Raw genomic sequence first — 15,640 nt, forward strand, 5'->3', positions numbered from 1 at the left:
CACTTTTTCAAACAACTGGCAGAAACCAACCCATGGTTTGTACCAAATCTGCCTAAGGCCAGATAGCATTCCTTATGGACCTATGTTATCTACTTTTAGCTTACTTTTTAAAAAATAAAATGAGGACAGTAATAGCACCTTGTGTCTTATAGGGTTGTTGTGAGAGTTAGACATGAAGCACTTACAACAACACTTAGCACATAGTAAAAGGCCAATAAATCCTAGTTCCTAGTGTGATGCATTTCATTATGATTGCCCCATTAAACATTTTTAATCATTTCCCCTAATCCTTTTCCATTTCTCTCTTAGTTGTGAGGCCTAGAATTGTTAAGGCTGTTTCTCTCACACTGAAGTATACTATACTAAAGGAAATATAGGGAAGGGAAGGAACTATTTAAACTTCAGCTTGGAGATAAAATCCTAGTGATGGCCATTGTACACGCATCTTCCTAGGGATAAAATTAGGAAATGCATTTCCTTTCTTCCCAGAGACATTGCTGCCAGAAACTGCCTCTTGACCTGTCCAGGCCCTGGAAGAGTGGCCAAGATTGGAGACTTCGGGATGGCCCGAGACATCTACAGGTGAGTAAAGACTGCCTCACCCCTCGAGGCCTGTTTCTTCCACCTCAGCCCCTCAAGCTAATGGGGTGTGGCTGCTTGTCCCTTATATCATCTCCTGGTACCCTGTCAACTTTCCACCTAAAATTTCACTAAGTTCCTTTTCAGGATATGGGAAACCTTAATTAGTGACCATGCCCAAAGGCTTAAATCTAGGATCACACTTACTGCAATAATTGACACCAAGTTTTGTTTTGTTTTTGTTTTTTTTTTGAGACGGAGTTTCGCTCTTGTTGCCTAGGCTGGAGTGCCATGGCACGATCTCGGCTCACCGCAACCTCTGCCTCCCGGGTTCAAGCGATTTTCTGCCTCAGCCTCCCGAGTAGCTGGGATTACAGGCATGCACCACCATGCCTGGCTAATTTTTTGTATTTTTAGTAGAGATGAGGTTTCTCCATGTTGGTCAGGCTGGTCTCAAATTCCCAACCTCAGGTGATCTGCCCACCTCAGCTTCCCAAAGTGCTGGGATTACAGGTGTGAGCCACCATGCCCAGCCAACACCAAGTTCTTAATTAGGTTATCCATCGGTTCCAACTCTAATCTGGCCATGCTCTGAGACGTGGGATAACTTGGATACTTGATGTGGAAAGACCTTCAAAGTGAGCTTTACTGAACTTTCTCAACTCCTCTTCTCAGTACTCGGGAATTCTAAGTGGCTATGGCTTCTGTTACCGCAGGCACCTGTATCTCAGATCAGGCAGGATGCAGGGCCTGGCTCATTGCTCAGCTTTAGCCACCCCAGGAGATATGGAGTATAGTGCAGAACCCATCAGTACTTAATGCAGCCTTATTTTTTTTCCCTGTCACATTTTCAAGGCTACATTTTAAAAATTATTTTTTTTCAATTTTAAAAGCTAATACTACTTTAATTGTACTTTTTCTCACTCTTCTCTTCCCAGCCTCTAGTTCCTTGTTTTCCCTGATTATTTACAACACTTGCTATGTGAGCTGAGCAAGTCCCTCCTTGCATGGGATGACCCCTTCCCTAACTCACAGGGGTAGAGAGAGGAGCAATCGTTATATGGAGCTTTAACTCTTTGGGGAATAAGTGAGACTGATCTAGACACCACCCCTGAAGGCCTCCATCAAACATGGTAACATTCCCCACAGGGGTGAGCATGCTGAGGCCATCACGTTACCACGAGGCAGCAGCACGTGGAAGATGTAGTAAGGACATCTCTGGAGCGTCTACCACTGCTATCCATCGCACTCCTCCCCTCTGCTCCAATTCACCTTCTAACAAACACTACCCACTAGCTCAGCGTTCCTTCCTCTTCTTCCTCAGAATACCCTGGGACTGCCTCTCGTTTCAAGTACAAATGCTGCAGCATGACTCCTCGAGCCCTCTGTTATCTGACTTTTCCTTCCCAGGCTCAGCTCTGACAGATCCCAGCTCGAGGTTTCAACCACCCTGAGTTGCCTACAGTCCTTCATACCCCACCTACTCTGTACTTTGTGCAATGGCACGGGTCAGGAATGGTCTGGGAGAGTGTCTTTTCTACTCAGCTCCATCAGTGCCCTTCTGTGAAGCTTTCCCTGTCCCTGACCCCTGCCTCAAGTAGAATGAATCAATTCTTCATTTGTGTCACTGAGCCTTGCACATACCTGCATTACTGTATGTGTTTTCTATATTGCAATGCATATATATCCATTTCTTCCACTAAACAATATCCTTGGGAGAGAGAGACTGACCTATTTATGTCCTCAGCACATGGCAGAGTATCTGATACATACTAAATATTCAGTACATATTTATTGAGGTAATTAATTAATGTCAACAGCTGGCAGGAAGCTGCCTCCTGTAACACACTCACACAGGAGAACACCAGGCTAGACAAGCAGTTGGCCTAACAGGCAGATGAGTTAATTTATTGGTTTTTATCAGTGAGTTGCATTAATGACATTACTGACGAAAACTAATAAATTAACTCATCTACCTTGTAAGCCAACTCCAGCCTAGCCCTGTGTTCTTTTGTCTGGGTGTGTCATGGGAGGCAGCGTCCACACAGCTGTCTAGATTATTGGTTGATTGCCTATACTGAACTAAATGCTGTGTGAGTGTCAAAGGATCCAAAATGATTAAGACACAAGCCCTGCTCTCAGTTCTCCCATTTTGGATCTTGCATTACTGCAGATCATCAGAAACACACTATACTTATAAGGTTGGAGTAATGTTATTCATTGTGAGCTATAATAAACAAAACCCAACAGAGAAAGCTAAACATCTGCTAGCAGGTATCTTAGTCATTGCATAGATCATTCCTCTCATGCCTCTCGTGGGTTGCTTTGTCTTCTATTAAAGGATACCAAAGTTCTTAACTAAATGATCTGTGTGCCCCTGCTCTCCTCTTGAACCACCAAGGACTCTTGGTTAATTTCAGACCTTTAATGGGTAGACTATATTGTTGCCACTTTCTCAACTTTCCCGGCAGGGCAAATGCTTAGTGCCATCTCCAGATTCTAGTTTAGTTTGGTTTTCCTCTCCTTCCCCACAGGGCGAGCTACTATAGAAAGGGAGGCTGTGCTATGCTGCCAGTTAAGTGGATGCCCCCAGAGGCCTTCATGGAAGGAATATTCACTTCTAAAACAGACACATGGTAAGTCTGCTATCATCCTCCAGGTATCCCTGTAGCCATAAGGTGGTGCTCCTGGACCAAATGATTCTATACTCTAAACCGGGAGCCCCTGTGTTAGTAGAGAGGGAAAAGAGAAGAATCAATACACCCGACAACAGTGGTTCTCAAATGCGAGCATGTATCAGAATTCATAAAGACTTGTTAAAATTCAGATTATTGGACCCTACCCTGGGAATTTATGATTCAGAAGGTCTGGGATCTAGCTGAGAATTTGCATTTCTAACAAGTCCCGGAGTGATGCTGCCATTGCTGCCTGGAGGACCACACATTAACAGCCACATGTAATTTTAAATGGCAGATTGAACGCATGCCCCTCACAAAGTACGCATACACACATGCCAATAAAGGGAGTCTTTTAATTGCATTAAACCCTGCAAGGACACAACAATGACAAAATTTTGGAAACTGGGAAGTCATGAACAAGTGGTACCTTACTGAGAAGACTAGAAAATGGATCTCTAAACCAACAGTCCAGATCCAGAAACAGGGCTGGTTCCCTCTGCCTGAGAGCCCCAGAAAGGTCCGAAATTGAAAGTAGGGGTATAGGCCAGGCACAGTTGCTCATGCCTGTAATCCCAATACTTTGGGAGGCTGAAGCTGGAGGACTGCTCGAGCCCCGGAGTTCAAGACCAGCCTGGGTAGCATAGCAAGGTCCCATCTCTACCATAAATTTAAAAATTAGCCAGGTGTGGTGGTGCACCCATGTGGTCCCAGCTACTCTGGAAGCTTGGATGGGAGGTTCACTTGAGCCCAGGAAATCAAGGCTGCAGTGAGCTATGATCATGCCACTGCACTCCAGCCTGGGCAAGCAAGAGAGGGAGAGAGAGAGGGAGGGAAAGAGAGAGAGAGAGGGGTGGGGTGGGGAGAGGAGGTAGAAGGGACGGGGAGAGGAGAGAGAAGAAAGGGAGGGGGGGAGGAAGAAAAGAAGGGTAGGTACAGCAAACAGGAAAATTCATGAAAGGTCTGTTTAAGGAATAACTAAATCCTGTGGCTGAGCCCCTCACCCCTGAAGCTTGCTGGCTGTCCCTTATCTACCATCAGCACAAGACAGGGGCTCTCTCTCTCTCTCTGAAGAGACTGAACTGAAGTCTCCCTGGTCCCGGCCCCTGCTGGCCCCTCAGCACCAAGAATACTGGCAACTGGGCAGGAGATCAGAGAATTTCTCTTTGGAGGGCTGATGAAGAGAAAATTACAGATACAGTACTGCCAAGTGGGGCACAGGTGCACTGGGCTGAATAATGGCCACCCGAAGGTATCAGGTCCTAATCCCAGAAGCCCAGAATTGTTGCCTTATAAGAAAAATGGGTCTTTGCTGATGTGATGAAGTTGAGGATCCTAGAGTGGGGCAGCTGTCCTGGATTATCTAGGTGGGCCCTAAATGCCATCGCAAGTATCCTTACAAGAGAGAAGGACCAGGAGATTTCACACACACAAAAGAAGAGGCAGTGTGAGCACAGAGGCTGAGACTGGAGATGCGGCCCCAAGTCAAGGAGGTCACGCAGCCACCAGAAGCAGCAGGGAACAGATTATCCCCTAGAGCCTCCAGAGGGGACACAGCCCTGCTGATGCCTTGATTTCAGTCCTGTGATACCAGTTTCAGATGTCCAGCCTTCAGAACTGTCAGAGAATGAACTTATGTTATTTTAGGCCACCAAGCATGTGGTTTTATGTTTGGTTGGTTAGTTGGTTTTGTTTTTCACAGCAGTCACAGAAAATTACACCCAGTGAAACAAGCAAGCTGCCCACCAGCCAATGTCTTACACAGAACTTTCCACTGGCTTCTTAATGTCCTAGTCTTAAAATATGAACAGACAGCCAAGAATCAAGAAACAAACATTTGAGAAAATATTCTAATCTGAAGAAAACAAACATATAAAAAGGAACTTGAAAGAAGAAACATGTAGAAAGTTTAGGAAAACTTTTTTTAAAACTATAATATCCTCCAAAAGATCAGAAAAACTATTGCAACCATAAATGGAAGACAAAAGGTTATTTTAAACAATACTTTCAGGAGGATAAGGAATCCAAGTGTGATAAGAGGTGGCGTCTAGGAGATGGGCATGGCTACCCTGAAGCCTGTGTGGGCTGTGTGTTCTCACTGTCTTCCAAAGAGTACAGGGCTGGGGCAGAGGGGAAAAAGAAACTTCACAGTGGAGAGACCTGACAAATAACGACCTCAGCCAGGTGCTCAAGGTCATCCTCAACAGTGATAAGTCTAGGGGCCAAGCACGTTGGCACACGCCTATAATACCAGCTCTTTGGGAGGCCAAGGTGGGCAGATCGCCTGAGGTCAGGAGTTTGAGACCAGCCTTGCCAACATGGTGAAACCCATCTCTACTAAAAATACAAAAAAAATTAGCTGTGCATGGTGGTGGGCCCCTGTAAACTCAGCTACTCAGGAGGCTGAGGCAGGAGAAATGCTTGAACCTGGGAGGTGGAGGTTGTAGTGAGCTGAGATTGTGCAACTGCGCTCCAGCCTGGGCGACATAAGCGAAACTCCATCTCGAATAATAATACTACTAACAACATGGCTGGGTCATGTTGCCGGTATGTACCCCTGATGTGATGAAAATGGTACTTTACCTCTGTGGTCTTCTTCCTCCCCACATCCCATAACCGCAGTCTAATCATGAGAAAAACAGACAAATCCCAATTGAGGAATATTCTACAAAATCCCTGACCAGATCCTCAAACCTGTCAAGGTCATAAAAAACAAAGTTGGAGGTGTTGTCATAGTCAAGAGAAGCCCAAAGAAACAGGACAATTAAATGTAATGCGATATCCCAGTGGGATTCTGGAATAGAAAAAGGAGATTCAGTGAAAAATAAGGAAATCTGAAGTATGGGCTTTAGTCAATAATGCCTTAATTGTGGTTCATTAATTGTAACAAGTGTATCGTACTAATGTGATGCTAAAAGTAGCAGGAATCAAGTGTGAAGTATAGGAGATCTCTCTGTATTCACAGTTTCTTCCAAGTTTGAACTGTTCTAAGAAAAACTTTTTAAAAATTTGATGGCAGAAATGTAATGAAAAGGATGGAATGTGAGGCTGAATAAACCTTCCAGAAAATAAACCTAAAAAGAGATGGGAAATACAGCAAAATATAATAATTTTTTCTTCAAAAAATTAAGGGATGTAGAGCAAAAGGTCCAATTAGCTGACAAAATAGGAGTCCCAGAGAGAAGGAACAGAGGAAATGAAGAGAATAAAGACAGCAGAGAAATCATTCAAGATTTCCTAGCACAGGACATAAATTTCCAGAATGAAAGAATTCACCAAGTGCCAATCACCATGGATAAAAAGGGCACATCCTCGGCCAGGCACAGTGGCTCACGCCTGAAATCCCAGCACTTTGGGAGACCAAGGCAGGTGGATCATGAGGTCAGGAGTTCGAGACCAGCCTGGCCAAGATGGTGAAACCCGTCTCTACTAAAAATACAAAAATCAGCTGGGCGTGGTGGCAGGTGCCTGTAATCCCAGCTACTTGGAAGGCTGAGGCAGGAGAATTGCTTGAACCTGGGAGGCAGAGGTTGCAGTGAGTCGAGATTACTTTAGCCTGGGCGACAGAGCAAGACTCTATCTCAAAAAAAAAAAAAAAAAAAGGCACATCCTCAGGCCAATGGTGATGAAGATCCTGCAAACTTCCACGAAGACAAATTTAAAAATTAATAGTAAAAAATAATAGAGATAAAAGATAAGGAATCCAAATGGCATCAAATCACTTAACAGCACCACAGGAAACGTAAGAAGACAATGCATGAATGAACAACCTCCACATTTTGAAAGCCTGACACTGAGATCATGTCATAAGATGGTGCGGCCACGAATGGCCAGAGCTGCCTTTCTGACCAGCATTAGATAATGAGAGCAAAAGCCTTTGTTGTTTTTACACCAGTGAGATTTGGTTTTAACCTAACCCAGTGGATCTCTAAGTGTGGTATATCAGCACCACCTGGGAACTGCGAATCCTCAGCCCCCACCTCAGGCCTAATACAACAGAAACTCTATGGGTGGGACTCTGCAATCTGTGTTTTAACAGATGATTCTGATATGCAGGGAAGTTAGAGCACCAGCAACCCAACCCAAGGGATCCAGAGACAGAGAATAACTTAAGCAATTAAGTAATTGTCCCGAACACACGCACATCCTGTGACCGAACACTCCTATTTTTAAGTAAATACATTAGAAGATGACACAAATAAATAGACTTGGGCGCTGGATGTTCACTTGCAACATTGTTTACAATAGAGAAAAAGCAAAACAAAAACAAAAATAAAAACAAAACCCAACCCAACTACCCCTCAACTAAGAGATGGAAAAATTAACTGTGGTTTACTTATATCATGGAAAACTATTCCGCAGTATAAAAGAAGACACTACACCTACATATAGCAACATAGATCTCAGAAACAGTGTTCAGTGGGGAAAAAGCAAATTGCAAAAAGGAGTAGGATATCATTTATAACTTTACAATATAAAAAATGTCTATAACACAGAGTCTTTATTGTTTGCGCTTTCATGCATTGTTTAAAAATGTGAAACATGCAAGTGTAGGATACAGTCTAACTTCAGGGGAGTGGAGAGAGGGAGGTGGGGTCTTCCTGTCTCTAAGTCTTCATAAAGAAAGGGAGAGCTGACACCTATAAGGCAAAAGATTAACATCTAGATATATAGATAACTCTATTCCTTTTTAAAGTTTTGACTGCTTCACAATTGGAATGCTTAAACAAATTATATAGCTGCAAGGATTAGGAAGTGCTCTAAGACAATCAATCAGGCAAAAAGAGGAGGAGCTGGGTTTTTTTCGGCAAAGGTGGGCGGGGGGAAGCTCCTTACAAGAGGTAACTTCAATACCTGAAAGACAGAAAGGGCAGGCCTTGGAAAGATCTGAGAGAAAGGCTTTCCAGACTGCAGGAAAAGCCAGTGCGGAACAGCCAGAGGCAGGAAGGAGCCTAGCTTGCTTGCTGGGGAATGAAATCAAGTCCTGATGGTCGGAGCTAAGGGAGCCCAGGGCCAGTAGGGGTGGAAGGGATGGGTCAGAACACAGACAGCCTTGGAACTCAGATGAGGGGATGTGGATTTTATTTTAAACACCATGGGATGCCAGTTGAAGGGTTGTAAGCAGGAGTGTGATATAATCTTTGCTTTTTAAAAATCTCTCTGCCATTGAATTTATACTAGAGGTGGGTAAGTGAAGAAGGAAACCAGTTAAGAAAATCCTGCACATTGCTAGCTGAGAGAAACAGGAGAACGGCGTGGCTTGGTGGTGGCAGTGGAGGTAGTGCAAAGTAGTCACATTCAAGATTTTTTTTTTTAGACAGACTGTCATTCTATCACCCAGGATGGAGTACAGTGGCGCCATCTCAGCTCACTGCAACCTCTGCCTCCTGGGTTGAAACAAACAATCCTCTCGCTTCAGCCTCCCAAGTAGCTGGGATTACAGATGCATGCTACCACACTCAGCTAATTTTTGTATTTTTAGTAGAGACAGGATTTCACCATGCTGGCCAGGCTGGTCTCGAACTCCTGACCTCAAGTGATCCGCCCACCTTAGCCCCCCAAAATGCTGAGATTACAGGCATGAGCCACAGCGCCCAGCCTCAAGAGCTATCCTGAATGTAGAGTTAACAGGACTGCTGACTGTTGGATGGGAAGTGGAGGAGTATGGGCTAACGGAGTCACGGATGACTCCTGGGTTTTGGGCTTGAACAAATGCATAACCAGAGGTGCTGCTGAGTTGGGAGAGAATGAAGGAGGAGATGGTGTGGGTTCAGAAGGAGTTATGTTTGGGCATGTTAAATTTGAGTTGCCTATTAAAATAGGCCAGTGAAGCTAATGAGTGGGCATCTGATAGATGAAACTAAAGATCAGAGAACTGTATGAGATCTTGGAATCCACTGGATGGATAATTTAAAGATATTAACTTTTGGCTCTCATTTTTCCTAAGAGCATACCCTCTATCACACCTGGAGACCATCTTCCACAATGTTTTTTTTTTCTTTAATCATAACCTCCTTTCAGGTTATGATTAAGGAGAAAAATGTAGCTTTTAAAAGCTGATATAGAGCAGCTTGGTATTTTAAAATCTTTTATCAGATTATCTTCATTGATTCAAATGTTTAACAGTTTAATCAGCAATAATGTTTGCTATTTTTGTCATTCCAGGCAGAGCAAGTTTAATACCAAAAGAAAGTGAAGTTTAATATATATATATTAAATATATATTTATAAATAAATATATAATAATTATATATATATATATATCTTTATTTGATTTTAAATGCTCTGGTGCAAAGCTTTGGGCTTTTGTTGCTCCTATTTAGGGCAGGCTTATAGGTGATGAAAGAATCATCTGGCATACAAAATATAGATTTGCCTTATCTGTAGGGTTTCTAGATAAAATACAAAATGGTCAGTGAAATTGAATTTCAGATGCACAGCAAATAGTTTTTTAGTATAAATATTGGAGCACACATATACTAAAAAAACTATGTGTTGCTTATCTGGAACTCAAATTTAACTAGGTATCTGGCATTGTTATTTGCAAATATGAAAAATCCTACTTATTCAAAATTATCAAAGTTCTATGACCAATACTACTTCTTGCTCCCTTGAACTCTAAACTAATAAATATCCATGTGCAGTTCTATTAGTGCTCTCAAATCTATCTAGAAAAGCAGAAAACATATAGCTGTAATTCTTTAGGCCTTATTGCCAGTTTCTTGTTCATTTGATTTTGCCTAGTTAGTTTTGCCTTGAAGGGAAGTAAGATCACCAAACAGAAAGGAACAATATATGTGCTAGGCAATTTGTAAGTAGCAAAATCAAGAGATCTAATAATGTATTCCAGTCTGTCTCGGATTAGTTGTATAATAACCTCTGCTTCAACCTTCTCACCTGAAAAATAGGGAAAATATCTTTGCCCAATCCTTCTCACAAGAGTCTTTGAAATTTCACACAGATGATAACAATAAAAGCACCCCATGTTTCTTAGAAGATGGAGGAACTATTGTTCTCTACAATTTTTGCGGTAATATTTGCTAACCTCAGAAAACTACAATCAGACACTAAAAGATAGTCATTGTCAAAAAGCTGATCATTAGGTAGTGGTTTAAAGTTTTAATCAGAATATCAATGGTGATTCTTTTAGAACAGGAAGAATTCATCTCATAAAGCTTTTAAAAAAACAAATGAGAAATCAAATATTTTTTAAAGAGAAATAGAGAAAAATGCCTTATCAGATTTAAGACAAATATACAAAAAGTAAAACAGAATGGTATCAATGCAAAAAGCAGACAAATAGATGAAGTGAAAATATAGCCAGAAACAAACAGACCTGTTTTTAATCGTGCGTCAATGGGTAAGGAGGAAATTATGTTATGCATAGTGTTGGAAGAGTAGTTATTTGAAAAGCAAATCAATTTAGGTCCTTACCTCACACTAGACACCAAATTAAATTCCAACTAGATTTAAGAAGAGAGCAAAAACAAACACAACTAGAAGAAGATAGCAAATATTTATCTAATCTTTGGTGAAGGGAAGATTGTATAACTATAAAATAAAGGAAATCATGACATTAAAAAAACAGGTTTGACTATCTAAAAATAAAAATCTTTGGTATGCTAAAAAGTAGCATTAGAAAGCCACTAAGGCCAGGTGCAGTGTTTCACACCTGTAATCCCAGCACTTTGGGAGGCCGAGGTGGGTGGACCACCTGAGATCAGGAGTTCGAGACCAGCCTGGCCAACATGACGAAACCCTGTCTCTACTAAAAATACAAAAATTAGCCAGGCGTTGTGGTGGGCGCCTGTAATCCCAGTTACTTGGGAGGCTGAGGCAGGCGAATCACTTGAACCTGGAAGGTGGAGGTTGCAGTGAGCCGAGATGGCACCACTGCACTCCAGCCTGAGTAACAGAGCAAGACTACATAAAAAAAAAAGAAAACCAATAAAAGTATTTGAATTTTTTATAAAAGGTTAACATCTCTGACATATAGAGTGCCTACAAATCAAAAAGAAAATTGATAGATACCAATTTGTCCCAGCAGATAAAAATGGGCAATTCATAGGAATAAAAAGTGAAATGAATTAATAAACACTTGGGAAAACATCCATGTGAATTATCAAGTCAGTAAACATAATTTAAAATATTCTACCATTTTTTGCCTTAAAGTCAGCAAAAGTTGTCATTATTATTAATAATAATGCTGGTGAGTGTGTCTACCACGCTTTTACATGGTGCTGGCAGATGAATAGAGTGACACATTTGGAAACCAAATAGTATGTACCAAGAATTTGTCAATATTCATATTCTTTTGATCTAGTTATCTTACTAGAATCATCCTACATTTTAATTCAGTAATTACCCTGAATTACTAGATTATCCTATCTGGATTGGAGATCTATCTTGAAAGTTATATGACTGCTGACTGTTGGATGGGAAGTGGAGGGGTGTGGGAGAATGGAATCAAGGACGACTCCTAGGTTTTGGGCTTGAACAAACGTATAACCAGAGGTGCTGCTGAGTTGGAAAATAAAGGAGGAGATGGTGTTTGTACAGAGAGAGTTCCATTTGGGCATGTTAAATATGAGTTGCCTATTAAAATAGGCCAGTGAAGTTGATGAGTGGGCATCTGATAGATGAAACTGAAGCTCAGAGAACTGCAAGAGACTGTGGAATCAGCTGGCTGGATATCCTAATCTAGTAATTCAGAGACTTTATCTTAAGGAAATCTTCCTTTTAAAAAATGCACAAAGATGTTCATCATAGTATTTTAAATATTTTGAAAACTGAAAACAATGTGGAAATGATAAGGCAAACCAACTACTCAATGGAATGTTTTACAGCCATTAGCCATTCCAAATGTTATTTATAAAATGCACTGGCATGGAAAATGTTTACGCTATAATGAAATGTGCAGAAAAATCAAGGTTCAAATTGCATATTGAATATAACTGTAACTAAGTGAAAAAAAATCTCAGCACAGAAACGACTTAAAAACCAACAGTGGTTGTCTTTTAAGGGAGCATCACGTGTAGTATTTTCTTATTTTTAAAATTTTTCTACATGTTAAGAGTTCTATGTTATGGAAAAGGGTAAAATGAAAAAAAAAGGTTGAAATTGTATGTCTGTGTGCCTGTGTGTGTGAATGTGGGAGGGTGTGTCTATATCCATCTCCATGTCCTCTGTCCCATGCCCAGGTCCTTTGGAGTGCTGCTGTGGGAAATCTTTTCTCTTGGATATATGCCATACCCCAGCAAAAGCAACCAGGAAGTTCTGGAGTTCGTCACCAGTGGAGGCCGGATGGACCCACCCAAGAACTGCCCTGGGCCTGTGTATGACTCTTTTAGGAACATTTCTACTAGTTACTAAGCAGTTTTTCTTTTCAAAAAATATCCAGAGCCACATATGCTTCTTTAAGATGAAGGGGCAGATGGCTGCCCTCCCTTTAATATGGCCCAAGATGCGAAGTGACTGCAACTTCAATGAGATGGGTGGGTCTCCCAGGCCCTCAAAAGCAATGACGCCATCCCAGAAAAAGTATCCATTTTCTGGCTACAGGCTGTGGACTCACCAGGTCTACATTCTGCAAGCTCCTGCTGGGAATGTGTGTCCCAGGCCCAGTCCCTGCTGCCCTACACCGTATGTCTGTGTCTACTTTAAAGATTTCCATTCCCTGCAATGTCTGCTGCCCTGCCTGGCACCCCTCGCTTCCTTCCCACAAGCAACGTGGATGGGAAATATAATTGGAATATTCTGTCCCCAAAGTGGCTTTAATTCAGGAATGGAATGACAGCAGCCATAGTTAACATAAACATCAGGATGTCTGTGTTAGATACCTTTACACCTGCGCACTCTTCCTTGACCAATCAGCAGGGGGCAGCATAGGCCAAGTACACGGGGCCTAGACGAGTTCCCACCCTCAACGTATTCGTTGCAACCCTAGGGCTGGAAGAAAATATATTTTTCATCATTGTGCTTCTCCTTATTTTAATTAATGTGCTTCTTTTAGATACCGGATAATGACTCAGTGCTGGCAACATCAGCCTGAAGACAGGCCCAACTTTGCCATCATTTTGGAGAGGATTGAATACTGCACCCAGGTAGAAACATTTTCTCCCCTTGATCAACATTTACTCTATACGAAAAAGTCTTAAAGATGGCAAATACCGAAATATGAAATAGGTCAAGTCAGTCAGAGTACAAGATTTATGATCACAATAGTGAAAATTAATTTTCTCTAAAATGAAATGACTGGTGTCTCCATTTGCCCATTTTGTAAATTAAATACTAGTAACTTCACCAGCACACAGCACAGTGCCGGACGCACAGTAAGACTGGTGAATCAGTCCAGTCCACAAGAATTTACCAAGTCCCTACTGGGGACCTAATGTTTTAGTAGCCAAAATTGAAGCTTCACAGACGTATGGAACACATCTGCCCTCAAATAGTTTAGAGCCTGGCTGGAGAAATAACAACATGTGAAATAATTAACTGCATATAATTGATAGATTATATATCCAACTATATGTCAGGAGGATTAAGGGAATGAAATTTCAAAGTAATCTGGAGAAATTTTAACATCATCAATAATACCTGCATATCATTCATACTGCACAAATCACTTTTTGCGTATTTCATTTTATCCTTAGTGAGGAATGTAAAATATCCCTACCTTATAGATGAGGAGTTAAGGCCTGAAGAGTCTGTCCAAGTCAGATATTTTTCTAGCAATCCTGTGGGTTCCTCTACAGATCCCTCTCCCATTCCTTCAATAATGACTCGAAATTTTTGCTTCTCTCCCTCATTTTCAGCAGACAGCTATGCTTCCTCCCTCATCAAGAGGGTGCAGATTATCAGAAGAGAATGCCCTCATTTCCTCCCTGTCTCTGATACAAACTTCTCTGCCTCTGCCGCCATTCCTCACCACCTGCCTTCCCATCTCTCCTCCCCTTCAAGGCCAGCCTTGCTGCCAGTATCACCAATCGCCTGCTCAGGGCTTTGTTCTGCCCGATGATCTCCTCTATCCCTGTATTCACTTTCTTTCCCTCTCTCTTGGTTCTCATTCTGCCAGGATATCTAATTCTGAGAATATTTTAGAAGAGTCAATAAACCACTATTGATTTATTTAATTTTGGGGGCAGTCTCGCTCTGTTGCCCGGGCTGGAGCGCAGTGGCGCCATCTTGGCTCACTGCAGCCTCCACCTCCCGGGTTCAAGTAATTCTCCTGCCTCAGCCTCCTGAGTAACCAGGATTACAGGCATGTGTCACCACATCCGGCTAATTTTTTTTGTATTTTTAGTAGAGATGGTGTTTCACCATGTTGGCAGGCTGATCTCGAACTCCTGACCTCAAGTGATCCACCCGCCTCGGCCTCCCAAAGTGCTGCCGCGCCTGGCCTACCTACTATTTCTTTAAATCCCCTCCTCTTCATTGTGACTAAAGACAGACAAATTTTTCAAACTGTAGTCATTTTCCAGCCTCACTACTCCATCCTCTTATTCCTTTCAGCTCAGGTGAGTGAACTGACATTTTTATCAATACAGACTTCCTATATCACGTTATTGGAGGTTCTTCCAGAGAACTTTGTTTAATGACATTAGGTTATTTTGTTGTACTCTGAATGGAATACACCCACTTAAACATATATACCTTCTTAGGAGTATTTTTCTCAATAGTCTGTAATATCCCTCTTAAAAGCAGGCAGTTTTACACAAGCATATTTAAAATGATTCACTATAGAAATTACTAAAAAACAGAAGGAACTAAAGAATGTTTTAATGAGTCAAAGGTAGTTATTTTTTAAACTCAATGATGAACACTCATGTGTTTTTCTGTTACTCAGGTAATGAGGGTCTTTTCTCAATTTGCATAAAATATTAATTTCTCCAAATTTAATTTTTCTTCCACAAATTTTCCCTAAACTTCTGGCAGCTGCTTCTGTTCTTCTATGTTACAATCTATTACTGTGAAAATGATCTAGCACACAGTTGTTTTTGTAAATGGTTTTCCTCACAGCACTTCAGCATTTCCTGGGTTATGCAAAGGGTCCCTCACATCCAGACTAGTTAAAGAATGCCTGTAATCCCAGCACTCTGGGAGGCTGAGGCAGGTGCCTCACCTGAGGTCAGGAGTTTGACACCAGCCTGGCCAAAATGGTGAATGAAACCTTGTCTCTACTAAAAATACAAAAATTAGCCAGGGGGTGGGATGCATGCCTGTAATCCCAGCTACTCAGGAGGCTGAGGCAGGAGAATAGCTTGAACCCACAAGGCAGAGGTTGCAGTGAGCCAAGATTGAGCCATGGCACCCCAGCCTGGGCGACTGAGCAAGATTGTCTCTAAAAAACAAAACAAACAGAACACAAAAACATGCATTGTGGTACC

At 41.8% G+C, this 15,640-nt stretch overlaps 1 protein-coding gene across 2 annotated transcripts in view; it reads left to right on the forward strand.

The window, feature by feature from the left end:
* The window catches only part of ALK (ALK receptor tyrosine kinase), a 744,900-nt gene that overhangs the window by 727,557 nt on the left and 1,703 nt on the right, over positions 1-15,640 (forward strand). For both annotated transcript variants that reach the window (XM_055254443.2, XM_063622753.1), the window contains 4 exons: positions 490-582; positions 3,114-3,215; positions 12,455-12,589; positions 13,267-13,357. In XM_055254443.2, coding sequence (XP_055110418.2) covers positions 490-582; positions 3,114-3,215; positions 12,455-12,589; positions 13,267-13,357 — 421 coding nt within the window. The remainder of the gene's footprint in view (positions 1-489; positions 583-3,113; positions 3,216-12,454; positions 12,590-13,266; positions 13,358-15,640) is intronic.

Source organism: Symphalangus syndactylus, chromosome 18, assembly GCF_028878055.3.
Source record: "Symphalangus syndactylus isolate Jambi chromosome 18, NHGRI_mSymSyn1-v2.1_pri, whole genome shotgun sequence".
NCBI classification, from domain to species: domain Eukaryota; kingdom Metazoa; phylum Chordata; class Mammalia; order Primates; family Hylobatidae; genus Symphalangus; species Symphalangus syndactylus.